Source organism: Aquarana catesbeiana, linkage group LG12 (assembly GCF_042186555.1).
Source record: "Aquarana catesbeiana isolate 2022-GZ linkage group LG12, ASM4218655v1, whole genome shotgun sequence".
Taxonomy (NCBI): domain Eukaryota; kingdom Metazoa; phylum Chordata; class Amphibia; order Anura; family Ranidae; genus Aquarana; species Aquarana catesbeiana.
Genome location: NC_133335.1, coordinates 200,981,463 through 201,009,188, shown reverse-complemented (window position 1 = coordinate 201,009,188; position 27,726 = coordinate 200,981,463). Strand labels below are relative to the sequence as shown.

The following is a 27,726-nucleotide window of genomic DNA, read 5'->3' as shown; positions in this document are numbered from 1 at the left end:
TTTCTAAAGGTGCTATTGACATGAAATTTTCACCACATGTTGTTAACAATCCATGTAATCCATACTAAGAAACCAAAACAAATATGTTCATAAATTAGGTTATGTGTAATAAAATGTAATGACACAGGGGAAAAGTACTGAACACGGTAACTGAAATGTATTTAATACTTTGTACAAAATCCTTTGTTGGTAATGACAGCTTCAAGATGCCTCCTGTATGGAGAAACTACTCGCATGCATCGCTCAGGTGTGAGTTTGGCCCATTCTTCCACACAAACAGTCTTCAAATCTTGAAGGTTCCGTGGGCCTCTTCTATGAACTCTGATCTTTAGATCTTTCCATAGATTTTCTATTGGATTCAAGTCAGGTGATTGGCTGGGCCAATCCAACAGCCTTATTTTCTTTTAAACCAATTGAGAGTTCCCTTACCTTTGTGTTTGGGATCATTGTCTTGCTGAAATGTCCACCCTCGTTTCACCTTCATCATCCTGGTAGATGGCAGCAGATTTTTATCAAAAATGTCTTTCATCCTTTCTTCAATGAAATGAAGTTTGCCAGTACCGTATGCTGAAAAACAACCCCACACCATGATGTTCCCACCTCCAAACTTCACTGTTGGTATGGGGGTTTTTTTTTGGGGTGATGTGCAGTGCAGTGCCATTTAACCTCCAAACATGGTGTGTATTATGGCATCTAAAGAGTTCAATTTTGGTCTCACCTGACCAGACTATATTCTCCCAGTATTTCACAGGATTGTCTAAATGTTGTGCACCAAACTTTAAACAAGCTTCAACATGCTTTTTCTTCAGCAATGGAGTCTTTCGTGGTGAGCGTGCATATAGGCCATGGCGGTTGAGTGTATTACTTATGGTTTTCTTTGAAACAATTGTACCTGCTAATTCCAGGTCTTTATGAACCTCTCCACAAGTGGGCCTGGGCTCTTGGACAACTCTTCTGATAATTCTTTTCACTCCTCTGTCAGAAATCTTGTGAGGAGCACCTGGTCATGGCCAGTTTATGATGACATGATGTTCTTTCCACTTCTGGATTATGGCCCCAACAGTGCTCACTAGAACATTCAGAAGTTTAGAAATCCTTCTGTAACCAATGCCATCAGTATGTTTTGCAACAATAAGGTTACAAAGGTCTTTTTAAAGGCCATCAGCTGAGACTGAATCAGCTGATATTAATTTGCACTGAAAAGGGGCAGGATTGCTTTCTAATTACTGATAGATCTCAGCTGGTGTCTTGGCATGCCTCTCTTTCTTCATGTGTTCAATACTGTTTCCCTGTGACATTCCATTTTATTACACATAACTTAAAGTGGTTGTTAAGCCCCTATGTAATCTTTATACCATCCCCATTGTTAGATAACAACCTGTGCCCTAGTGCCTGTGCTTTATAAAAAAAAAATCAGACTGATTTCACAGTGCCTCCCAGCACTCACGTGACTCACAGCTCTCTCCTCTCCCCATCTGGCAGCTTCAGCAGTCGGGGCCGAAAATGTCAGCCAGGGAGGAGAGGAGGTGAGAGACGGGAGTCACGTGAGCGCCGGGAAGCTTTTTATAAGCACAGGCACTAGGAAACAGGCTATTATCTAACAATGTGGATGGTATAAAGATCACATTGTTTTGTAGCAGTGGGGAGGGGAGCAGAGTGGCACTAGTGAGTGCTGACAGGCAGGGAGGGGAGGGGGGAGGAGGACAGAGGAGAGCTGCAGATAGCAGCGGATCACGGAAGCACGTAAACTGATCACGGTGTCAGGGCTCAGCAGCCATGATTTACCATGGTCAGTTTACAGAGGGGAGGGCATAGCCAGGCAGGATCAGCCAAGTATTTAGGGTGGTACAGGGGGCCAAATTACACAGCACAAGCATTGTGCTGTATAACATGCTTTAAAGCGGAGTTCCACCCATATAAAAGTCAGCAGCTACAAAAAAGTGTAGCTGCTGACTTTTAATAATTGGACACTCACCTGTCTTATGGTCCAGTGATGCGGGTGAACAAAGCCCTGCTGAGTTCAGCCAAGCTGTCCCCGAGTATTTCCGAGGCTATCCGGCGCCCCCCCAACTCTGGCCACATGCGGTATTGCATGTAATAGAAGTCAATGCGGTATGAATTATATTCGTTTCCCTTGACTTCTATGGGGAAACTCGCTTTGATATGTGAGTGCTTTGGATTACAAGCATTCCCCTGGAATTATGCTCGTAATCCAAGGTTCCACTGTACCTAAAAAAAATACTCTACTTACAGTATATATATATATACATATATATATATATATATATATATATATATATATATTTCTACGTACATCCATGAGTGTAGCATTGATGTAGTTGCTTGTCTCTCCATCAAGTGAAATGAGGAAGGGAAGGCACCGATCCAGAGGTAGGACATCTAGAGCCCGATTCTTGTCATGGTTGCGGGGTAGAAGCCCTATACTGCAATCTTCCGGCCTTGCTCGTGGGGTCACAATGTTCAGGGTCTGGAAAATTAAAGTAGAACTTTACTTAAAAAACAATGAAACAAACCCCAAAAAACAAAAGAAAGCTACATCTGCAAATCATAATACTACCACTTGACTGTACATTGTTTTTTTGTCACTATCTGGTTTTGCAGTGTCCTTGTTTCTTCTCGCTTTACCCTGGAGCGCAAGGCTAATTTTTCTTAGGACACATTTATTTATTAAGGTCTAGGTAAAGTGTTAATTTGTCTCCTGAAGTATGCCTGACCCTATGGCTGAACTCTGTGGCTGCCCTTCACCCATTTTAAGATTTCAAACTGTTTTGGCCTCAGTTAGAATTGTGTCCCTGCTCTGGCTATTCTCTTATTTCAACTGTATACATACAAATAGGCACATAGAACCATAAGGCAAATCATATCTTGAAAAACTGTCCACATTATAATGGTATAATGGCAGTGTTGTAACTATACTAATCTTTATCAATCTAAATGCATGATAATTATTGGCTTCCATCAGGGACATCCAAGTATCTGCTGGAAATGTTAATCGATACTCCTGGAAATTTTGGTTTTCCTTCAGACTTCAGGGATTTCTTTATATGTGAACTCAATGATAAGCACATATGGTGTATATAAAAGTCATGTGTACTCTTAATTGAATTGTAGCACCCCCTAGCTAGTGTGCTAGATTTTTGTAGTATAGGTAAATTGTTCAGGCTTGGCTGGGTCAGGTGAGTGACTCAGGGAGGGCTGGATGACTCACAGGCAGCATATCCGAGACCTCCCCCTACTTCTGAAACTTGCCGGGAACTTCCAGAATAATTGGAGTGGAGGAAAGGAGGAGCTGTCTGGAGTATTCTGAGAGCCCTGACCAATCCCCAACAGATGGGTTGGCAGAGGGCAGGCCCCCTCAAATACTTTGGGTCACAGTGGAGTTCGGGTGGAAGATGGAGATGGAGTGTTAGCTGTCGGCGGCCCTTGAGGGTAGCCCCTAGTCGGGGGGGGGGTGACCTCAGGCCTGGGCTTGGGTGCAGAAGGGACCCTCTTCACAACACATGGAGGTGTCCTGACCAGAGGCATGGGAGCAGGAGGAGGACAGCAGGAGAACACTGCCGGGCAAATCTCTAGGGAGGAAGCCAGCCAGATGGGCTGGTGAGTGTTACAGTTGGAGAGGACTGAGAGGCAGCCTGAGAGGACTGGGAGAGAGCAGTCTGGAATGGATGCAGAGTCAGTCTGGGAGGATTGTGAAAATGCAGCCAAGGGGGCTGGACAAAGGGGCAGCTGCAGCCAGGCAGGCTGGCAGTGCCTGAAGAGGTCCTTATGACTAAGCTCCGGGGGCGGAGTGAAATGCGTTGGGGTTGTGGCCTGGCAGGAGCCCAGGCTGAGGTTGTCTCTCTCATACCACCATAGGACTCCATGTATGTGCGGCACCAGGGATCTTTCCTCTCTTCCTTCCAGGGCCTAAAGAGATGGTGCTGGGATCAGTAACCACAGGAGGACAGCTGGGCACTAGGACTTTGCTACACAAACAAGGGGTCCGCGGTCCCTGTCTGTAAAGGGCGTTTTGCTACCTGGTCCTAAAAAGTTGTAGTGCTGCAATAAAGAGTTGTGCTGGAGGCAGAGGAGAAGTGTATATATGGACTGTATATAGTTGTGTCCCAGAAGAGTTCTTTGCTGAAAGTCAAGTGGGCATCCCACAATACTCTTATCTCTATCCAAGTTTTTTCTCCTCAATAAAACATAAAACAAAGCACTGGACTGTTATTTGACTCAAGTGTGCTGTGGAGATGCGGTGTGCCTGGCTGTGCAGGGTGGGGGATCCCTTCACACTTGCGGCTCCTTAGAGGGTGCACTACAGAATCTTTGTGTGTTTTGTGTATTTCTTCCAGATCTGTGCTGTAATCCAGTGTGCAACATTTCCTCTGTAATAAAGACCGCTCACTGTTGCTCTCTCTCCTTGTGCAGGGTGACTGGTCTTGTCTCCGCCCCCTCCTGTCATTTTCTACAGGCAGCCTGTAGTGGGTGGGGCCTGCTGAGCCCCTCCCACAGCTCTGCTTTCAGCACAGTCTATGTACAGCACAGTGTTAACGTCTCTGCTACTTTAACTAAGTAATATCTGGGTTTGTAAAGGCATTTGGTACACGCAAAGGGGATTTACATCCTTTTTTTAATTTCAATTTTCAAGTCGAGTTAAGCTAAAAATAGGTTGAACAAGTTTTAAGCAGGCCATAAACACATCAACCGTTCTGCCAAATGCGAGAGTGGTCAGTCAATGGTTGCCCTAGACCAGCAATGGCGAATCATGGCACCCCAGATGTTTTGAAACTACATTTCCCATGATGCTCAACTACATTGCAGAGTGCATGAGCATCATGGGAAATGTGGTTCCAAAACATCTGGGGTGCCAAGGTTCGCCAGCACTGCCCTAGACATTAACAGTCTGTGGTTAGACCCCCGCCCCACCCCCACATCATTTTTATGAAAACAGAAAACCACAAGATTTGTCCTACTAAACATACATTTTCAAAGATTTATGTAGGGCATACCTGGAATTCATCTTTGATTTGACTACAGTTGGTCTGCGGGTCTAGACGACTGATATTGTAGTAGACGGAGCGGAATTCACACACTGGGATGGCAGTGTTGCCACACAGGCAGGCCTCCAGAATGGCATCATGGACAAATACATACTGCTCCTAGCAAAATGAACTACAGTGATTAAGTGGAAGAGACAACTAAGACCTAGTAATGAGCACCGACTAAAGGACAATTGTGATGATGCCCTAAGCAGCCAGTATGAGGTTTGCTTTAATCTTCAAAACTACTCCAGAATATAAGCAATTCATTTAGGGCCCATTCACACCACACATAATAGACATGTGCGCCGTCAGAATTCATTCGTATTTCGTAATTCGTGTCCGAAATTCAATTTGGATTCGTACGAAATACGAATTTTTGTTTTGTTTCGTTTTGTTTGTTTTGTTTGTTCGGTTTGATAACTTTTCGTAACAATTACGAATGTTCGTTATGATGAATTTATCATTATGAGGGGCTCCCACCATCCCTGTGCTGTGCTGACTTCCTGGGTTATTTAACTTCATCATAACGAAAATTCGTAATTAACGAACATTCTCATTTCCGTTGTAACGGAATTTGGATCCAAAATTCATAAACGAAATTTCGTACAAAGTTCGGAAGCATAGCAATTCATATTTCAGATCATGTACGAATTTACAGAAGTTCGTATGAATTTTCGATTCGTACAAAACTAATCGCACATGTCTAATACATACTGCATTAGGCAGTCCCTTAAATTTATTCTATTTAAAATTCGAATTTCGGAAACTGGTTATATTGTTATATTCTTTCTGTTTCTATTCTTTTCTATTGTTTATTCTATTCTATTCTTTTCTATTGTTTATTCTATTCTATTTTTTTCTATTTTATTCTTTTCAAATTGGAATTTATTCTATTTGAAATTTTCATTTCCGAAACCGGTTATATTGTTATATTCTTTCTATTCTATTCTATTCTATTCTACTCTATTGTTAATTCTATTCAATTCTATCTTTTCTATTTTATTATTTTATTTTCTATTCTATTCTTTTCTATTCTATTACATTATTTTCTATTCTATTCGAATTGGAATTTATTATATTTGAAATTCGAATTTCAGAAACTGGTTATATTGTTATATTCTTTCTATTCGATTCTATTAGATTCTTTTCTATTGTGTATTCTATTCTTTTCCATTCTATTTGAATTGGCATTTATTCTATTAAAATTCGAATTTGAGAAGGTGGTGTATTCTTTCTTTTTTATTTTATTCTATTCAATTCTATTTTTATTCTATTCCTTTATTTTCTATTCTATTTAACTTTATTCTCTTCTTTTATTTTCTATTCTATTTTGTTCTGTTTTACTCTATTCTTTTATTTTCTATTCTATCTCTTTTTTTTTATTTTTTTTTTGTATTCCGTTCTGTTTTACTCTATTATATTCTATTCTTTTATTTTCTATTATAGTCTTTTCTATTCCTTTATTTTCTATTCTATTTTATTCTCTTTCGAAATTTCAAATTTGATTTGAAAAATATTTTAATTTCATCCGAAATTTTGATTTGTTATTTTGGAATTGTTTAAATGCGGTACTATTGTAATTCGGAAATTCAAATACATCAGAATTGTCGAATAACAAAAGATTAGTCCGAATATCAATTCAGAACGAAACAAACCAAACATGCTTACCCACAACCACCGGGTCAAGGTTGTGGGGAAGAGGCCCTTGTTCTCATCATCATAGGGACAAGGTGCTTTGGCAGGGGACCAAGGTATGTGGCCTGGTATGATTCAGGAGGGGGTGGGCACATGCTCCTCCTCGCTTTTCTGGAATGTCAGGATGCATAAGGGTCAGGTATACATTTTCTGGGGAACCCACTTTCTTTGGGGGGGGGGGCTCCCATACCAGGCCTGAAGGGAATGGTTTGCATTTTGGAAGAACCCTCACACTTTTTTTTTTCTTTCTCCAGGACCTTTACCTACATCACCGGTGTAAATAAATGGGGTACATAGATGTCTCTATTTAGAGCAGAACTAAACCCATTGATTTAAAGCAGAGCTTCAGCCCACTCCCCTCCAAAAATGAAAAGTATTTGTAGCTGCTGACTTTGAATATTAGGACACTTTGCTGTCCAGGGATCCTGCAATGTTGGCACCCCAGCCAATTTTCCGATCGGCTCTCGGGTGCTGCCGCCGCTATTCATAGTAAGGGAAACCTGCCGCGGAGCGCTCTGCGCTTTCTAACTGGCCCAACAGCGAAGGAAGGAGAAGGGGGCCCGAACTTCCGGGGGACCTCGCTGCAGCCAGGTCTCCTCAGAAATGGGAACAGGTACCTGTCAAAAACCTGTTCCCTCCGCCTACCAAAAGGTGCCAAATGTGGCACCGGAGTGGAACTTCGCTTTAACAGTTTCAAAAACAGTTCCATTGCCAGCACATTCCAGGAATGTAACTGTCACATTGGTTGTTCTCTCATCCAAACTGTCAAACCATCAAATGGTTAGTGTCATAACTTATCACATATGCAGCACTGTGGCAGTTGAAGATCAAACAAAGGCCAAGATGGCAGCTTTATTGGCTGAAAATGATAGGAGGGTTTAGTTCCACTTGAGGCCTTGTTCACACCATGGTGCAGAGTTGTCAGATTTTCTGCACCTGTTCTGCAAGGGCACAAAAAACAATTGTTCTCTATGTACCCTGTTCACACCACAACGTGTAGATTTTTTTCTGCGCAGGAATCTACAGCGTGTATGCAGTGGTCTGCATGGGAAAAAAAAAAAAAAACTGACATGACATCAACATTGGTGTGAATAGGGCACATAATTGACGCACATAAAAAGTAGTCAACGTGCAAAAAATCTGAATGTGAAACTGATGTCTCTGCAAGTGAAATATGCATGGTTTTCCCATCAGTTTTCATGAGCGTATGGCGTGAACGAGCCCTTAAAGCGGAGTTCCACCCAAAAGTGGAACTTCCACTTTAAGCACTCCTCGCCCCCTGACATGGCACAATTGGCATGTCATTTTTTGGGGGGAGTGTGTACCTTCTTTTTAGTGGGACTTCCTGTCCCACTTCCTCCTTCTTGGCCACCTAAGCAACTCCTTCTCTCGCCCCTAGGCGGCCCCTCCCTGCCGACTATCTTCTGGGACATGTCACATGTCCCAGAAGATTGCCTGGCCAATAGCAGAGCGCAGCGCAACTCGCGCAGTGTGCACCCGGCCATGAAGCTGTAGGCTGCCATGGCCAAGTGCCCACAGTTTCAATGGAGGCACCACGGAGAGGAGGGGGAGAGGAGCCGGGCTATGGGCAGCCGCATCGCTGGACCGTGGGACAGGTGAGTGTCTGTTTATTAAAAGTCAGAAGCTATGCTTTTTGTAGCTGCTGACTTTTAACCAATTCAGCCCCAGGACATTTTACCCCCTTCCTGACCAGAGCACTTTTTGCGATTCGGCACTGCGTCGCTTTAACTGACAATTGCGCGGCCGTGCGACGTTACACCAAAACAAAATTGACGTCCTTTTTTTTCCACTGGGTGGTATTTGATCACCTCTGCGGTTTTTATTTTTTGCGTTATAAACAAAAAAAGAGCGACAATATTGAAAAGAAAGCAATATTTTTTACTTTTTGCTATAATAAATATCCCCCAAAAATACATACATTTTTTTTCCTCAGTTTAGGCCGATATGTATTTTTCTACATATTTTTGGTTAAAAAAATCACAATAAGCGTATACTGATTGGTTTGTGCAAAAGTTATAGCGTCTACAAAATAGGGGATAGATTTATGGCATTTTTATTATTATTTTTTTTATTAGTAATGGCGGCGATCTGCGTTTTTTATTGTGACTGCGACATTATGGCAGACACATCGGACACTTTTAACACTATTTTGGAACCATTGTCATTTATACATATATATAAAAATGCACCGATTACTGTGTAAATGACACTGGCAGGGAAGGGGTTAAACACTAGGGGGCGATCAAGGGGTTAAGTGTGTTCTAGGGAGTGATTCTAACTGTGGGGGGATGGGCTTCCACTCACATGACATCGATCACTGCTCCCAATGACAGGGAGCAGTAGATCCCTGTCATGTCACAAGGCAGAATGGGGAAATGCCTTGTTTGCATCTCCCCGTTCTGTGGCTTCGTGACAGGATCGCGGGATACCGGTGGACATCTAGTCCGCGGGACCTGTGGGCACGGTCACGCTGTACTCAGCCCCGCCAGTTAAAAGGGACGTACAGGTACGCCCATTTGCCCACCGCTGCCATTGTGCCGGCGTATATCGGCGTGCGGCGGTCAGCAAGTGGTTAGTAAACTAAAAAACGGGTGGAACTCCGCTTTAAAGAGCTATAACATGACCACTGCAACCTACAGTATATGATTTTAGAATTTTGGAATTCATTATTCTTCCAGCCAGTGTTCTGAGATAATTCAGAATCCACTGAAAGGTGCATTTGACCTCCTTGAATCTGCTTGGCATGCAAACAAAATCCCAACAACAAAAGCCTTAATACCATATTCATATTTGCGAATTGTATAAGGAGGCTCTGCTTCTGCTAAGAAGTGCTACATGGTAATTGCACTTTACTGTTCCACTAGAGAGAGAAACTGCAAATTTGAATAAGCAATACAATAATGGATATAAGGGAGAACAAGCATGTAAAAATTGGAATGTCATTTAAAGATCTGTGTTCAGAGAAAAGTTTGAATATTAATGCAAACCTTTTTTCTGAGTGAAATCCATTGCATTTTGAAGCTTCATTTGCCCATCAACCTAATATAATCCAATGTAGGATTTTGACGCATGGTAGGTTACTGTCAACCACTGCTTTTACCATATTTTTATAGAAAATGTGCTACTTTTACTGATAATTGCACGGTCATGCAACGCTGTACCCAAATGAAATGTATAGAATTTTTTTCACACAAATAGAGCTTTCTTTTGGTTTCATTTGATCACTACTGTTTTATTTTTTATTTTCTATTATATAAACTAAAAAAGACCAAACATTTGTAAAATAAAATGTTACTTTTGGTATTAAAAACATATCCAATAAGATTTTAAATAACACACACACACACATATACATATATATATAGATCAATAGATATATATCTATAGATAGATATATATCTATATATCTATCTATAGATATATATCTCTATATCTATATATATCTATAAATTATGGGGCACTAATCCTTCTACTAACACCAATAAAATTGTACTATTCCTCATACTGATACCAAAGATGGGGCATTATCCCTCCCACAGACACCAACGATGGGGCACTATTCCTCTTCCTACTGGCCACAGGTGCTATGTATTCTTTTTACTCCCACTGGCATTGAGTCTGACCACAGTCCGGCCCCCCTAAACTGGCCCTTTGTTTAGAAAGTTTGGAGACCCCTGCTTTATACTATGTAATATACTATGTAATATGTGATGTAATATATGTGGTTCAAACCTTTTAAATCGAGAAAATAAATGTTATTATATCTTATTTTTTGGTTAGAAGTTGCCTTCAAAGTCCTATAAAGAGCAATTGTGTTTTTTCAGATATAATTAATAAGTATGGGGGCAACCACACCCAGAGTCACACACAATAATTATATCCAATTCTCCACCTGGAACAAGTGAACCCATTTGAAGAATTCCCCATTAATAACTAAAAATGTGTCATTTTCTCCCACGTTTATTGGACAAATAGAAGGACAAAGATCTCAAACAGGGAATTAGACATCAAGAAAATACCTAAGAGGAGTTCTAACCCCTCATCACTCCAAAATTTAAAAGCAATGTTGGCTATACTCTAAAGGGGTGTTTTTTCTCCTTAATACATTGTATGCATTAAGGTGAAAAACCTTCTGCTGCAGCCCCCGTTTTACTTAACTGAACGCTGTCATCCTCCAGCCAGGAACGAGCACACCAACTCTAGCCAGTGTCTTGTGTCCTCATTGGATAGAGTGATAGCAGCGCACCCATTGGCTCCCGCTGCTGTCAATCAATCCAATGATGCGGGCGCTGGGGACGGGGCTGAGTCCTGCTTTGACTGTGAATATACGCAAAAGCAGGACACGGGAGTGTGCCTACACGTTGGAGAGCGCTTCTCCAACGTGGACACCCAATGCCGGGGACCCCAGAAGAGGATGATCGGGGCCACTCTGTGCAAAACGAACTGCACAGTGGAGGTAAGTATGACATGTTTGTTATTAAAAAAAAAAAACACAAGGGTTTACAACCCCTTTAAAGTGGTTGTATACCCTTATTTTTATTTTTTACCTACAAGTAAGCCTATAATAAGGCTTACCTGTAGGTAAAGTGAATATCTTCTGCCGTCAATCAAATCCAATGATGCGAGCGCTGGGGGCAGGGCCGAGTCCGGCATTCGTATCTATGGACGCAAATGCTGGACTCGGGAGCGTTCCCGCAAGGTAACCCCCTGGGAGAGCGCTTCTCCTAGGGGGTTATCTGATGTGGGGAGGAGCCGCGAGAGCTGCCGGGGGACCCCAGAAGAGGATGTTTGGGGTCACTCTGTGCAAAACGAGCTGCACAGAGGAGGTAAGTATGACATGTTTGTTATTTTAAAAAAAAACAAAAAACGAACCCTTACAATCACTTTAACCACTTGACCACTGGGCACTTAAACCCCCTTCCTAACCAGACCAATTTTCAGCTTTCGGTGCTCTCACACTTTGAATGACAATTACTCAGTCATACAACACTTTACCCATATGAAATTTTTGTCCTTTTTTTCACACAAATAGAGCCTTCTTTTGGTGGTATTTAATCACCGTTGGGTTTTTTATTTTTTGCGCTATAAAAGAAAAAAGACTGAAAATTTGGTAAAAAAATGAATTTTTCTTTGTTTCTGTTATAAAATTTAGCAAATTAGTAATTTTTCTTCGTAAATTTTGGCCAAAATTTATACTGCTACATATCTTTGGTAAAAATAAGTACAACTTGGTGTATATTATTTGGTCTTTGTGAATGTTAGAGAGTCCAAAAGCTATGGTGCCAATATCTGAAAATTGATCACACCTGAAGTACTGACAGCCTATCTCATTTCTTGAGACCCTAACATGCCAGAAAAGTACAAATACCTCCCAAATGACCCCTACTTGGAAAGAAGACATTCCAAGGTATTTAGAAAGAGGCATGATGAGTTTTTTTGAAATTGTCATCTTTTCCCACAATTCTTTGCAAAATCAAGATTTTTTTTTTTCTTTTTTTTTTTTCACAAAATTGTCATATTAGAAGGTTATTTCTCACACACCGCATATGCATACCACAAATTACACCCCAAAACACATTCTGCTATTACTCCCGAGTACGGCGATACCACATGTGTGAGACTTTTACACAGCGTGGCCACATACAGAGGCCCAACATGCACGGAGCACCTCCAGGCGTTCTGGAGCACCCAGGCCAATTCTTATATTTCTCTCCTACATGTAAAAATAATAATTTATTTGCTAGAAAATTACATAGAACCCCAAAACATTATATATATATTTTTTTAAGCAAAGACCCTAGAGAATATAATGGCGGTTGTTGCAACTTTTTATCTCGCACGGTATTTGCGCAGCAATTTTTAGAACGCGTTTTTTTGGGAAAAAAAACAGTTTTGTGCTTTAAAAAAAAACAAAACAGTAAAGTTAGCCCAATGTTTTTGCATAATGTGAAAGATGAAGTTACGCCGAGTAAATAGATACCTAACATGTCACCAAAATTGCACGCGCTTGTGGAATGGTGCCAAACGTCACTACTTAAAAGTCTCCATAGGTGACGCTTTAAAATTTTTTACTGGTTACATGTTTTGAGTTACAGAGGAGGTCTAGGGCCAAAATTATTGCTCTCGCTCCAACGTTCGCAGTGATACCTCACATGTGTGGTTTGAACACCATTTTCATATGTGGGCGGGACTTACGTATGTGTTCGCTTCTGCATGCGAGCACACGGACATGGGCGCTTTTTTTTTTTTATTGTTTATTTTACTTTATTTATTTTAGTTTGACACTTTTTCCCCCCCAAAAAAATTTTTGATCACTTTTATTTCTATTACAAGGAATGTAAACATCCCATGTAATAGGAATATAGCATGACAGGTCCTCTTTACAGTGAGATATGGGGTCAATAAGACCTCACATCTCACCTCTAGGCTGTGCCTGAAATAAAAAAAAAAAAAAAAAAACGATCCTGGCTTCGATCGTAGCGGTGAGTCGGTAGAAGCACCGGAGGGTGGCGGGAAGGGGGGGGCATCCCCTCTCGCCTCCCATAAGAACGATCAAGCAGTGGAACAGCCGCTATGATCATTCTTATGGTGTAGGAAATCGCCGGCTAAAAAAGCTGATATCTGAATGGTGCCTGTAGCTGCAGGCATAATTCAGATATCCCCGCTCAAAGTCAAGGACGTCATATGACTGTGGGCGGGAACTGGTTAAAAATTGCGGAGTATTGCGGGGTATTGCAGAGTATTGCGGAGTAGTGCAGGGTATATTGCAGGGTATATTGCAGAGTATTGCGGGGTATATTGCAGAGTAGTGCCGGGTATATTGCAGAGTAGTGCGGAGTAGTGCAGGGTATATTGCAGGGTATATTGCTGGGTATATTGCTGGGTATATTGCAGAGTAGTGCCGGGTATATTGCAGAGTAGTGCCGGGTATATTGCAGAGTAGTGCAGGGTATATTGCAGGGTATATTGCTGGGTATATTGCAGAGTAGTGCCGGGTATATTGCAGAGTAGTGCCGGGTATATTGCAGAGTATTGTCGGGTATATTGCAGAGTAGTGCCGGGTATTATGCAGAGTATTGCGGGGTATTATGCAGAGTATTGCGGGGTATTATGCAGAGTATTGCAGGGTATTATGCAGAGTATTGCGGGGTATTATGCAGAGTATTGCAGGGTATTATGCAGAGTATTGCAGGGTATTATGCAGGGATGGCTGAGCATGGAGGGATGGATGGATGTGACTACAATTGTCACTGAGCACCGCTGTGGGCACTACACATGCAGCCCACAGTGGTGCTGCCATCCGATCCCTCCCCCTCTCCCCTCACACTGTACCGATCGGTACAGAGAGGGGAGGGAGGAACCGGCGTCATGACATGACGCCGGTCTGTTGACATGTGATCGCTCCGTCATTTGACGGAGCGATCACATGGTAAATGGCCGCGATCAGCGGCCGTTTACCGTGATCCGTGATGCGCCGGGTCCTCTGGACCCTGCGGTCACGGAAGTTCTCGGGTGCGCGCCCCAGGGGGCGCGCGAGAGCAGTATTCTGGGAGGACGTCCACCCAGAACTAGCCGACCGCGCTATAGCCGTCTTTCGGCTATGGCCCGGTCGGCAAGTGGTTAAAGTGGAGTTCCACCCACTTTTACAACTCTTTAGCATCCCTCACTAAACTGTGCACTGTAAACGAATTGGATATTTTTAAATTTTTTTTTCTCAGCACTTACTGTATATCTGCTGTATTCATTTTTCACTTCCTCCTCCCTGGCCGGGGCCCATCATTTCCTGTTTGCAATGCCTTCTGGGAAGGGGCGGCAACTTCCTCTGACACTGCCGTTGCTATGGAAACCTGACCTGAAACCTATTACACTGCTTGTGCTGCACTGAGCATGTGCGAGATCTGCAAGGATGAAATCCAGGAAGAAATACAGTCTGGCTTCAGATGCCCACACTTAAGATGGCCACGGCCTGCTGTAAGTTTATAAAATAACAAATTACTGCTATAAACTAACAAAACAGACCTTAGTTTACAGACTAACTTTACTAGAATACATTAAGCTTGTGTATTATAGGGGTATTTTTTATTTAACCACTTGCCGCCCGCCCTATTACAAAATGACGGCGACAAAGTGGTTTGATATTCCTGACCGGACGTCATATGACGCGGCGATCGTTGTTGCGAGGTGTCTGTCTGACACCCTGCAACACCGATCTAGGTAAAGAGTCTCCGACGGAGACTCTTTACCACGTGATCAGCCGTGTCCAATCACGGTTGATCATGATGTAAATAGGAAGAGCCGGTGACCGGCTTTTCCTCACTCGCGTCTCACAGACGCGAGTAGAGGAGAGCTGATCGGCTGCTCTCCTGACAGGGGGGGTCTGTGCTGATTGTTTATCAGCACAGCCCCCCCTCGAATCCTACCCAGGACCACCAGAGAAGCCATCCACACTGGATCACCAGGTATGCCCCTAGACCCCCAGGGAAATGCCACTGTGTGCCCAGGCAGCTGCCAATCTGTGCCCAGGCAGCTGCCAATCAGTGCCCACTTCAATGCCTACCACTGCCAGTGCCACCAGGGATGCCCATCAGTGCCTCATATCAGTGCCGCGTATCAGTGCCCATCAGTGCCACGTATCAGTGCCCATCAGTGCCCAGCAGTGCCGCCTATCAGTGCCCAGCAGTGCCACCTATCAGTGCCGCCTATCAGCGCCGCCCTATCAGTGCCCAGCAGTGCCCAGCAGTGCCGCCTTTCATTGCCCATCAGTGTCACCTATCAGTGCCCATCAGTGCCAACCAGTGCCACCCATCAGTGCCGCCTATCAATGCCCATCAGTGCTGCATATGAGTGCCACCCATCAGTGCCGCCTACCAGTGCCCATCAGTGCCGCATATCAGTGCCCATCGTCAGTGCCCGCTCATTGGTGCCACCTCATCGGTGCCGCCGTATCAGTGCCTATCAGTTCCGCCTTATCAGTGCCTATCAGTGAAAGATAAACCTTACTTATTTACAATTTTTTTTAACAGAAACAAAAGCAAAACTTTTATTTTTTTCAAAATTTTTGGTCTTTTTTTATTTGTTTAGCAAAAAATAAAAACCGCAGAGGTGATCAAATACCACCAAAAGAAAGCTCTATTTGTGGGAACAAAATGATAAAAATTTAGTTTGAGTACAGTGCAGCATGACTGCGCAATTGTCATTCAAACTGCGACAGCACTGAAAGCTGAAAATTGGTCTGGGCAGGAAGGTGTCTAAGTGCCCTGTATTGAAGTGGTTAAAAAGTATCATTTTGGCTGGAACACCACTTTAAGTACACCATCCTGCAGTAACCAATCAAAAGTCATTTATTGAAGTCAGAGCAGTACAAGATGGATTGTGATTGGTTCCAATATGTTATTGCAGTTAGGCCTTAGTACTCGGTGATCGTGAGTCACTCTCTTACCTCGGTCTGCACCATGTTGACCCTCTGAGCCCTCAGTTCCCGCACACAGTTAAATATATCCACCACTCCCTCGTTTTCTGCCATGTCCAGCATGATGTCGATAGCAATGAAGCAGCCAGTTCTTCCAGCTCCGGCGCTGTGAAATAAGATAATAATTAAAGTGGATATAAACCTCAGACATGAAATACGAACAAAGCGTATCCCTCTACAGTTTACTTGTCTCAGTCAAGAGCACTAAGTGTCATTTCTGTCTTCTGCTTTGTTCCTCTGCTATCATCACTTCTGACAAGTTTTCCTGACAACAAGAAAAAAAAGGTGACAGGGAAGGGACCTCCAGCACACAGCCTGTAATTGACAGCCTTAGCTCTGTTTCTGTGTGCTGTGTGGAGGGTGGGGGTGTCCCTTCGCTCCAATCTCCTCACTCCTCACTGAGCTCTGCAGAGTGTAACGTCAGCTGTCCGCCCCCTTTTTTCTGAACTCTCAGACAAGCTTTATAAATTCTGGACTTTGAATGGCTGTCAAGAAGAGAAGACCACAGATAGACAGGTGCAACTAATGTAGGAGGATTTGTTTGTTCTCTGTATATCACCTGAGGCCAATATATATTGGGTATATGTAAGGGACGGGTTTAAAACCACTTTGAGGCTCAGTTCACAAATTTTGGGCTGAATTCGGACCTGAAACGAACCAGAAGATGCACAACGTTTTTCTGCAAAACGCAACAGACCTGCTGCGGAGATATGTGAACCGGCTCCATAGAGAGCCGGTCAAAATCTCCTGCTATCGCAAATTGGATGCAGGGATCCTGCATCCAATTCGCAATGGTGTGAACCCAGCCTAAATCAGATCAAACATCATAAACAACTACCATGTTTTATTTGTATGAATAAGTGTTTTGAAATGTTTTCATTCTTTTTGCATCTCAGTCCTGCCAATCTTTTGCCCCCGCTTTCAGACACTTCCTTTTACATGTACTTACTTCAGGTGATAAAAAATCCAGATTTTTTAAAATCCCTTTTGCTGCGGATTTGGTGCATGGTGCAGGCAGAGACCTTATGGGGTTAATCTACTAGAATTGGAGAGTGAAAAATCTGGTGCAGCTGTGCATAGAAACCAGCTTCCAGGTTTTTTTTTGTCAAAGCTTAAAGTGGTTGTAATCCTCAGACATGAAAAATGAACAAAGCATATCCCTCCATAGTGTGTGCTTGTCTTAATCCAGAGTACTAAGTGTCATTTCTGTCCCCTGCTTCATTACTCTGCTATCAGAATGAATGGGAATGAGGGATGCCTACTAGCAAACGTATGTAGGCATTGGACACACCCCCTGCCACGCCCCCTTAAAGGGGAAATAACAAAAAAAGGTTAATTAAATCCAGAAGTGCTTTTTTAACCACTACTATTCCTTTATATTGGCTTTTAAAATTGAAAAATCTAGCAATTTAGAATTTGGATGAAAGGTTTAGCACTGGAAAACACTTTTTGAACGATAAAAAATGCATTTTATTTACAACTATATAGATCAGACCAAAATGAGGGACAAATGAGGAGGAATGAGGGACAGAGGGACATTGTTCCAAATCAGGCACAGTCCCTCGAAATCAGGGACAGTTGGGAGCTATGAAGTTGTCCTGGCACCAAGAGAAAAATGGTGACAGGGGAGGGAGCTCCAGCTGATTGACAGCCTCAACACCGTGCCTGTTTGCAGAAGAGTGTGTCCCTTCCCTCCAATCAGCTCTCAGAGCTCTCCTTACTGATGTAACTTCAGCTCTCCGCCCCCTGCTTTTCAGAGCTGAGATATCCTGTGTAAATTCTGCACTTTGAATGGGTGTAGGGAAAAGAGAGCTGTAGATAAACAGGTACAACTTAAGTAGGAATTATCCAAAGTAACAAATGCCACATCTAAAATGAATGGAATGGAACGGATAAGAATGCATCTGAAGTTACGAATTACCCGAAGTAACGAATGCTGCATCTAAACGAATGGAACGGAATGGATAAGAATGCATCTGAATTTACAAATTATCTGAAGTAACGAATGCCAGATCTAAGCGAATGGAATGGAATGAATACAAATGCATTAGAAGTTACGAATTATCTGAAGTAACCAATGCTGCATCTAAACGAATGAAATGAATACAAATGCATCAGAAGTTACGAATTATTATTATAATGCATTTAACATTACGAATTATCCGAAATAACAAATATCTAAATGAATGGAACCAAATGAATACAAATGCATCCAAAGTTACAAATTATCTGCAGTAACAAATGCAGCATCTAAACGAATGGAACGGAACGAATACGAATGCATTAGAAGTTACAAATTATCTGAAGTAACAAATGCTGCATCTAAACGAATGGAATGAATACAAATGCATCAGAAGTTACGAATTATCTGAAGTAACGAATGCCGCATGGAAAGAATATGTATGCATTAGACGTTACGAATTATCCGATGTAACGAATGCCACATCTAAGCAAATGGAATGAATACAAATGCATCTGAAGTTACGAATTATCCGAAATTAGGAACGCTGTATCTAAACGAATGGAATGTAACGAATACGAATGCATTCGAAGTTACGAAAAATCTGAAGTAGTGAATGCCGATCAACGAATGATCCGATATAAAAAAACGAATGAAACGAAAATGAAACACATTTTTTCGGTAGTGCACATGTCTAACTGTGGTTAATTTTTTTTTAGAGTCATTAGCACATCATTGCTTGGATTGCCTTCTTGATAGTGCCAATGGTGGCCCATGCCTGTACAATGTGTGTCTGCATGACCACTCCATCGGGAGTTCAGGTGAAAAGGTGACAACAAGCGGGAGACAGTTGTCACCCAATAGCAGGAAGTAGATCACAGATATGCTTTTAATCAAAGCTGCAGGTTTAAAAATACTGAAAACTATTTTTTACATTATATTAACATGGTAAAGCTTATATGAGATTTTACTGATTAGGTTTAGCTCCTGATACAGAAAGCTGCATGTTCACCCAGGATCATCTCTACCAACAACAAAAAAAAAAAACATGTTGATTAAAGCTGAGAATGGAAATGATGTTCAAATGGTAATGTGTATATTACACATCGAACATAAACTGGTGTATGGTAGATTTCCCCACATACCCATTTTGCTATTTTCATGTTAGCTGTTTGTTACGGCAATTTCTGAAAATGTGGAAAGAACCTATTCTTTTATGCACTTATGCTGCTCATTAAAAATAACCATAATCAGTTTACTGTCACGGTATTGCAGCTGAAATTAAAACACTAAAATGGGCATACTATTCAAAAAATAAACCAGCGCCACCAAGCGTGCAGACGAGGGGAAGCAAAATAGAATACAAAACCCACAAGAAAAAGCACCACCTGAAACACATGTCCGCAACACAAAAGTGCTATGTCATGTAATATAAAGTATATAACACTATACAATCATATATTATGATAATATAAGTACACCAACCTGTATATAACGTTATCATCTATCGGGGAACTCAAATAGAGCCATGAGTGACACCGACCTGAGATCTATCTATATATATATATATATATATATACATTAAAAGTGTATTGTATAATTGGCATACTGTGAGCTAATTGTTCTTTTTCATTTATTACAGATGGCTAAGTTGTAACTACCTGAGTTCATGGGTCTTGCATCCCCCTGAGTAACCAAGGTTTTTTTTGTTTTTGTTTTTTGTTTGTTTGTTTTTTGTGCATTTTGGTGATCTTACAGGTGTTTGTAGCCTACCATAACATTACTTAAATTTTTTTCCCTAAGGGCTCTTTCACATGGGGGATCCGTATGTCCATTTTTCATCCTTCCGTTTTCGGATGAAAAACGGACATACATGTATCCCTATGGAGCATCGGATGTCAGCAGTGACATGTCCGCTGACATCCGACCCACTCCGATCCGAAAAGTGTAACGGAGGAAAACCCTACTTTTCCATCCGTTTTCGGATCGGATCGGGTAACGACGGACACTACGGTCCGTCATCATCCGATCCCCCCATAGGGGAGAGCGGCGCTCTGACAGGTCCGTCTCTGCACAGTGTGCAGCGATGGACCTGTCATCTTCCTGCTCAGCGGGGATCGGCGGAGCGTTCCCCGCTGAGCAAGCGGGTGTTCACGGGGAGGATCATCACTGATCCTCCCCGTGTGAAAGGGTCCTAAGGGTGACAGACAAGGATGATATTGTAGATTGCTTTTTGTTTTTAATTAACAAACGTGTTATACTTACCTGCTCTGTGCAATGGTTTTGCACAGAGCAGTCCTGATCCTCTTCTTCTTGAGTCTCCCTCCGGCGCTCCTAGCTCCTCCCCCTTGACCAGTGCCCCCAATAGCAAGCTGCTTGCTATGGGGGCACTGGTGCGTGCTCACTCCCGATTCCTGCTCTATGCTTCCATAAGACACCTGGGACCCATCCCCTGCTCTCTCCTCATTGGCTCATTGGCTGTGATTGACAGCAGTGGGAGCCAATGGCTCTGCTGCTGTGTCTCAGCCAATGAGGAGAGAGAGAACCGGGACAGCTGAGGCTCCCACACACATAACTGGATCACGATGGGGCTCAGGTAAGTAATGGCGGGGAGCGTTAATTTAAAAAAAAACAACAACAATTTTTTTTTTACTTTCTGCTATAATACGTATCCAAAAAATATATATACAAAAACGAATTTATTCATCAGTTTAGGCCGATATATATTCTTCTACATATTTTTGGTAAAAAAAAAAAAAAAAAATCTCAATAGACGTATATTGATTGGTTTGCGCAAAAGTTTTTGCGTCTACAAACTAGCAGGACTGCGACATTGCGGCGGACAAATCTAACCCCAAATTACACTTTTTGGGGACCAGTGACATTATTACATTGATCAGTGCTATAAAAGTGCACTGATCATTATAAAAATGTCACTGGCAGGGAAGGGGTTAACTCTAGGGGGCAATCAAGGGGTTAACTGTGTTCCCTCAGCGTGTTCCAACTGTAGGTGGGATGGGCTTACTGAAACATGACAGAGATCACTGTTCCCGATCACAGGGAACAGTAGAGCCCTGTCATGTCACTAGGCAGAACGTGGACATGCCTTATTTAAATAAATAGTTTCCCATTCTGCCTCTCCTCGCAGCGATCGCAGGTCACCGGAAGACATCGAGTCCGCTGGACCCACTGGCACACTCCCGTGGCGTGCATGTGCGCTATACTGCTTTTGTACAGGTACGTCAGTTTGCGCAGTAGAGCCATTCTGCCGATGCAGATCAGAGTGAGACGGTTGGCAAGCAGTTAATAAAATTATACTTATTTGTCCAGGGGTCCAGGACTGTGCTCACCAGAACCACTTCTTTACTGGTCTTCGGGTCCCCAGCACCGACATGTTTACTGTTGCCAACCAGTTGGCCACCATTCACATGCTGAATATTCACAAACTAAGCTGCGCCGTGCTTTGTGAATGGTCCCGCAGCTTTCTGGGACCTGTGACATGACGTGTGGGGTTTGGGGGGGGGGGGGTGACAGGGGTCAAAAGTGGGAGTAGGTAACAAGTGTCAAAAATAGAAGTAGGGGGGCATATTGCAGAACTTCCCCTTTAGGGTGACGTTATAAATATTCATATTTATAGGAAATAACATCATAGCTAGGGAGTATCTGATTGGCTTTGGGGATCAGGAAGGAGTCCTTTTTTGCTATTGTTTCATAAGATTTTTTTTTTTGCCTTCCTATGGATAAACTGCAGGTTTAGAGTTCTAAGGATGTACGAATTTATTAGTTTATTTTATTTTTTTACGTTTAACTTAAATCATATGTGTCATTTTGTTGCAGGTTTACCTATAGGTTTAATCTGGACTTGTAGAGGTACAATGACAGCCGTTTTGCTTCTGTATACCAGAAACATCTTTTAATTAGACTTGTTAGATGGGCGAGTTCAAGGATGGTTTGCTTTGTGCCCTTGCAGTGAACCACCTTCCTAATATGGATCTTTCGCTGTTTATAAACCAACTGATCAGTGTGACGCTTGTGTTTTTTTATCATACAATGCAACGATTTCCCAGTCTGTGGTTCATGAGTTATATGTAACGCTCCGTTCCACCTAATGCTACTTGTGTCATCCTCCCAGCAAGTGCTCTGCTTTGAAGTCCTTGTAATATCGGAATGTCTACTGAATTTTAGGCATTCTTCCCCTAAACAGAAAATCAAGCAAAGGCTGTTAGAGTTATATCATTTTGTTAAACAAGGTAACATGACTATGGCAAGACAGATGCAAACTGACCATCATCCTTACTCCTACCATATTTGTTGTACCTATATTAAATAACCAGACGACACCCTTTTCGGAGTAAAAATTGGCCGTACCAGTCATTTATTTACAATAACCATAAACATTTTATTTACAAAACAAAAATTTCACAGATAGATATTGAACCAGGTTGTTAATCCTTGAAGCTACTGAAAAGACCCAAATCGATTTTAGTATCAGCGTGACCACACAAGGTCCCCAGTCGCAACACACCGACTGGAGGATGATACCAACTCTCCACCTTCCAACGCTGATACCCACATGACAAATGCCCAGTTAAACCTCAGTTAACTGGCATCTTACCAAGGACCCCATACCATAGATGGTTCCCCACTATGCCATATCAGTATTAAATTTTGCCGGCCTCCAAAGATCCCAACCACCACATCACTACCATAATCTCTGCCAGACATCCATTCCACCAAAAAAGGGGGTGGGAGGGTGGGAAGCTGCTTCCTTGTCCGATGACCTCTGAATGACCACCGGACACTTGGCACCTCCCTTCCTAGTTCCTGCAAACCCCCTTTGCCACCCCCACTTGACTAAACATACCATATTATTGGTAAAAGTTTTTAACTAGTTTACTTTTTATTTTTTTTTTTAAATAATTTTTGCCTCATTTTGCAATCAAAAGCAAAAACGTGCCAGAAATGAAACAGTTTTATGGATGGGTTTACTTCCGCTTTAAATAAGTGGTGGTCTTTTAAGTACCTATTACTCAATCATGTGTGCATGGGTTGGGGGTCTTGGGGGCCCACTTATTTTCACGTTCCAATAAGCCCCCCACCTGATGACCCCCACAGGTTAAGTGCTGTGGGACTTTAGCAAACAAGAAACAATGACTCCTGCGCATAGGTGGATCACCATATAAAGATGCGTCAACACAGGCCTTGCTGCCCTCAAGGATGGGGAATCCTAGTGAAAACCGAAATAAAAGAAAAACAGGGGCACACCAGCCTTGTGTATTAACTTTTTTAAACATTTATTAAAATGATAAAAAGAAACAACTCACAAGCAATAGGTGGAAGGGGCACAACATAGCTCTGACGAAGAAGGGACGTTCTCTTCGAAACACGTTAGCTGATAGTGATGTGTATGCATCTCTCCACGATCTTTGGAAGGCATCGCTCATCCTAAAGTCCCATGCTGGCTGTCGGTACACTTTATGTTGTGCCCCTTCCACCTATTGCTTGTGAGTTGTTTCTTTTTATCATTTTAATAAATGTTTTTAAAAAGTTAATACACAAGGCTGGTGCGCCCCTGTTTTTCTTTTATTTAAGTACTGTGGGAAAGGGGCAATTGTCTTCATCAACATGAGGAGAAGGTACAAAGTACCCCTCCCCATGTTGAAGGCATGTGGCCTGGTATGGTTCAGTAGGGATGGCCACATGCTTGCCCCCCCCCCCCCCCCCCTTAGCTGCATGGATTTTGAGGGGACCCCACCCCATTTTTTATGATTTATTGGTGTGGAGCCCCCTTAAGTTTCATTATGGGGGTTATTAATAGACATATGCAATGTACGAAAGACTCCTGACAAATGCATACGAAAACTAATTGCCAGAAAGAACGAAAATCGTAAAGAACTAAAACCGGAAAGAACGAAAATACTGAAATCTGAAAGAATGAAAAACGATTCCACCCGAGTTTAATGAATAATTAAATTATTAACCATTAATATAGTTTTTATTATTATCATTTATTATTATAAACCTTTAAATTATAGGTAAAATAGCCAGTAATTCTTCCATTCAGGTCTCTGTGCCATAGCAGCTAATTTGGGATAGATTAGATTTACATTTTTATTGGAATTTCCTTTCAAATTTGGCTAAAGTAACTGTTAGTGAATGTAACAAATACTACATACAGTATTACCTCACATCCGGCGGGCCGACATACATCGGGCTGCATTTTATACCCGGAGTATAAGACGACCCCCGCTTTTTGCCATTTTTTTTTACGTGTAAAAGGTCGTCTTATACGCCGGAAAATACGGTACTTTCAGACGCGTTAATACCATTTTTCGATCCTTGCTATGGAAGGATAAATCCCAGAGGGTTAAACTAGAACAGCTCCAGCGACCCAAGGATGGGGGGGGGGGGTTGCCCTGCCTAACCAGTGGTTATATTACCTAGCGGCACAAATACAGCACCTGGTCACTTAGAACTAATTCCACAAGCTCATTGTCCCCATCTGCATTATCCATTATGCGATTTCACATGAAAACACAGGACATACCTGGGGGCTTAGAATCCTCATATTTTAAAACTTCTAACAGGCTGTATCCCACGTACTCTCCGATAGGGATGAGCCGAACACCCCCCGGTTCGGTTCGCACCAGAACCCGCGAACGGACCGAAAGTTCGCACGAACGTTAGAACCCCATTGACGTCTATGGGACTCGAACGTTCGAAATCAAAAGTGCTCATTTTAAAGGCTAATTTGCATGGTATTGTCCTAAAAAGGGTTTGGGGACCCGGGTCCTACCCCAGGGGACATGTATCAATGCAAAAAAAACTTTTAAAAACGGACGTTTTTTCGGGAGCAGTGATTTTAATGATGCTTAAAGTAAAAAAAAAAAAGTGAAATATTCCTTTAAATATCGTACCTGGGGGGTGTCTATAGTATGCCTGTAAAGTGACGCGTGTTTCCCATGTTTAGAACAGTCCCTGCACCAAATGTCATTTTTAAAGGAAAAAATCTCATTTAAAACTGCTTGCGGGTTTAATGTCATGTCGGGTCATGGCAATATGGATGAAAATCAGTGAGACAAACGGCATGGGTACCCCCCAGTCCATTACCAGGCCCTTTGGGTCTTGTATGGATATTAAGGGGAACCCCGCACCCAAATTAAAATAAGGAAATGTGGGGCCACCAGGCCCTATATACTCTGAACAGCAGTATACAGGCGGTGCAAACAAGACAGGGACTGTAGGTTTGTTGTTAAGTAGAATCTGTTTGTAATTTTGAACATTTTTAACGTGTTTAGCTCCAGCCAAAAAATCTTTTCTAAGCTTTTTGGAAAACATAGGGAAGGGTTATCACCCCTGTGACATTTGTTTTGCTGTCTTTCCTCCTCTTCAGAAGATTTCACCTCACTTTTTTGTCCCAATGAAAAATGTTTTTTGAAAATTTGGGTTTTTTTGTGGAACAAGGATTGGAAAGCATCAGTGGAAAGGAGAAATTGTTTTCCCATATTAACTCTTACAGGAAAGAATTTCCCTTCCTAGGGGTAGATTTCATCTCACTTCCTGTTGTCTCCTTCCGTTTGCAAGTAGGAGTCGTTTGTAAGTTAGATGTTTGAAAGTAGGGTCCTGCCCTATATACTCAGCAGAAATTTGGGCCTTAGGTGTTGCTGTGGCCACAACACTGTAAGCCCTCACAGGGCCCTGCTGTGAAATATTAGATCAAGAATTGTAATTACATGCCCCTGTTGAACAGGAGCTGAAAAATTAGGCCTTAGGCACTGGTGCTGGTGCCACAACACTGCAACCCCTCACAGACACTCTAGTTGGAACGCAGGAACGAGCCCTGCTGCAAAGTATTGCTTCAAAAATTGTAATTACACGCCCCTGTTAGACAGGGGCAGAAAAATTGGGCCTTAGGCACTGGTGCTGGTGCCACAACACTGCAACCCCTCACAGACACTCTAGTTGGAACGCAGGAACGAGCCCTGCTGCAAAGTATTGCATCAAAAATTGTAATTACACGCCCCTGTTAGACAGGGGCAGAAAAATTGGGCCTTAGGCACTGGTGCTGGTGCCACAACACTGCAACCCCTCACAGACACTCTAGTTGGAACGCAGGAACGAGCCCTGCTGCAAAGTATTGCATCAAAAATTGTAATTACACGCCCCTGTTAGACAGGGGCAGAAAAATTGGGCCTTAGGCACTGGTGCTGGTGCCACAACACTGCAACCCCTCACAGACACTCTAGTTGGAACGCAGGAACGAGCCCTGCTGCAAAGTATTGCATCAAAAATTGTAATTACACGCCCCTGTTAGACAGGGGCAGAAAAATTGGGCCTTAGGCACTGGTGCTGGTGCCACAACACTGCAACCCCTCACAGACACTCTAGTTGGAATGCAGGAACGAGCCCTGCTGCAAAGTATTACATCAAAAATTGTAATAACACGCCCCTGTTAAACAGGGGCTGAAAAATTGTGCCTTAGGCACTGGTGGTGGCGCCCAGAACCAAAAATGTTCTTACAAGCTATCAGCGTGATGATTGAGGAGGAAGAGGATAATTACTCAGGGATAGTCACTCAGCATCAGCATAGGCAGTCTTTGAAGGGATCTGAGATTTCAAAAAAAATTATTCGGTTACATCAGCATCAGGTGCTTGGTAGCTGGTGGTGATCCAAGACTCATTAATTTTTATGAAGGTCAGCCGATCGACCGAGTCGGTGGACAGACGCACCCTGTGATCGGTTACCACGCCTCCAGCAGCACTGAATGTGCGTTCCGAAAGAACGCTGGATGCAGGACAGGCCAGTAGCTCAATTGCATACTGTGCAAGCTCTGGCCAGTGATCCATCCTCAAGACCCAGTAACCCAGAGGATTTTCGGTGGGAAAGGTGTCCAAGTCTGATCTTGCCCCTAGGTATTCCTGCACCATGTAAAACAGACGCTGGCGATGGTTGCTGGAACCGATCATACCTTGGGGCTGCGGACCAAAAAATTGTCTGAACGCATCGGTCAGACGGCCACCTTCTCCACCGCTCCTTCTTTGACTGACCGAAGCCTCAGCAACACGTTGTCCAGAAACAGGAGTTTGTAACCTCCCAGTCTCTGGGAACGCGTTGCACAGACCTTTCTGCAAGGCCTCCCGAAGATGTTTCATCCTCTGCTCCCTCTGCGATGGCAAGATAAGGTCCGCAACCTTACCCTTGTAACGTGGATCAAGGAGGGTTGCCAGCCAGTATTGGTCCTTCTCCTTGATACCACGAATACGAGGATCCTTACGCAGGCTTTGCAGGATCAGGGAGGCCATGCAGCGTAGGTTTGCTGAGGCATTCGGTCCGGAGTCCTCTGGGTCACTAAGAACGACATGGTCCGCAGCCACCTCCTCCCAGCCACGTACAAGTCCATGTGTTTCTTGGGACTGATCCCTTAAAGACTGCTGCTGATGCTGAGTGCCAGGCTCCACCTCCATACTGACACAATCTTCCTCCTCCTCCTCTTCCTCCTCGTCCTCTTCCTGTGTGATCGGCGGGCACGCAGGAA

General features: G+C 42.9%; 1 protein-coding gene across 13 annotated transcripts in view; it reads right to left on the bottom strand.

The window, feature by feature from the left end:
* The window catches only part of PTPRT (protein tyrosine phosphatase receptor type T), a 645,628-nt gene that overhangs the window by 22,644 nt on the left and 595,258 nt on the right, over positions 1-27,726 (bottom strand). For 12 of the 13 annotated variants that reach the window (XM_073606476.1, XM_073606484.1, XM_073606477.1 and 9 more), the window contains 3 exons: positions 16,201-16,336; positions 5,013-5,162; positions 2,315-2,488 (listed from right to left, as the gene is read on the bottom strand). In XM_073606476.1, coding sequence (XP_073462577.1) covers positions 2,315-2,488; positions 5,013-5,162; positions 16,201-16,336 — 460 coding nt within the window. The remainder of the gene's footprint in view (positions 1-2,314; positions 2,489-5,012; positions 5,163-16,200; positions 16,337-27,726) is intronic. The other variant, XM_073606478.1, reaches the window with a different exon arrangement.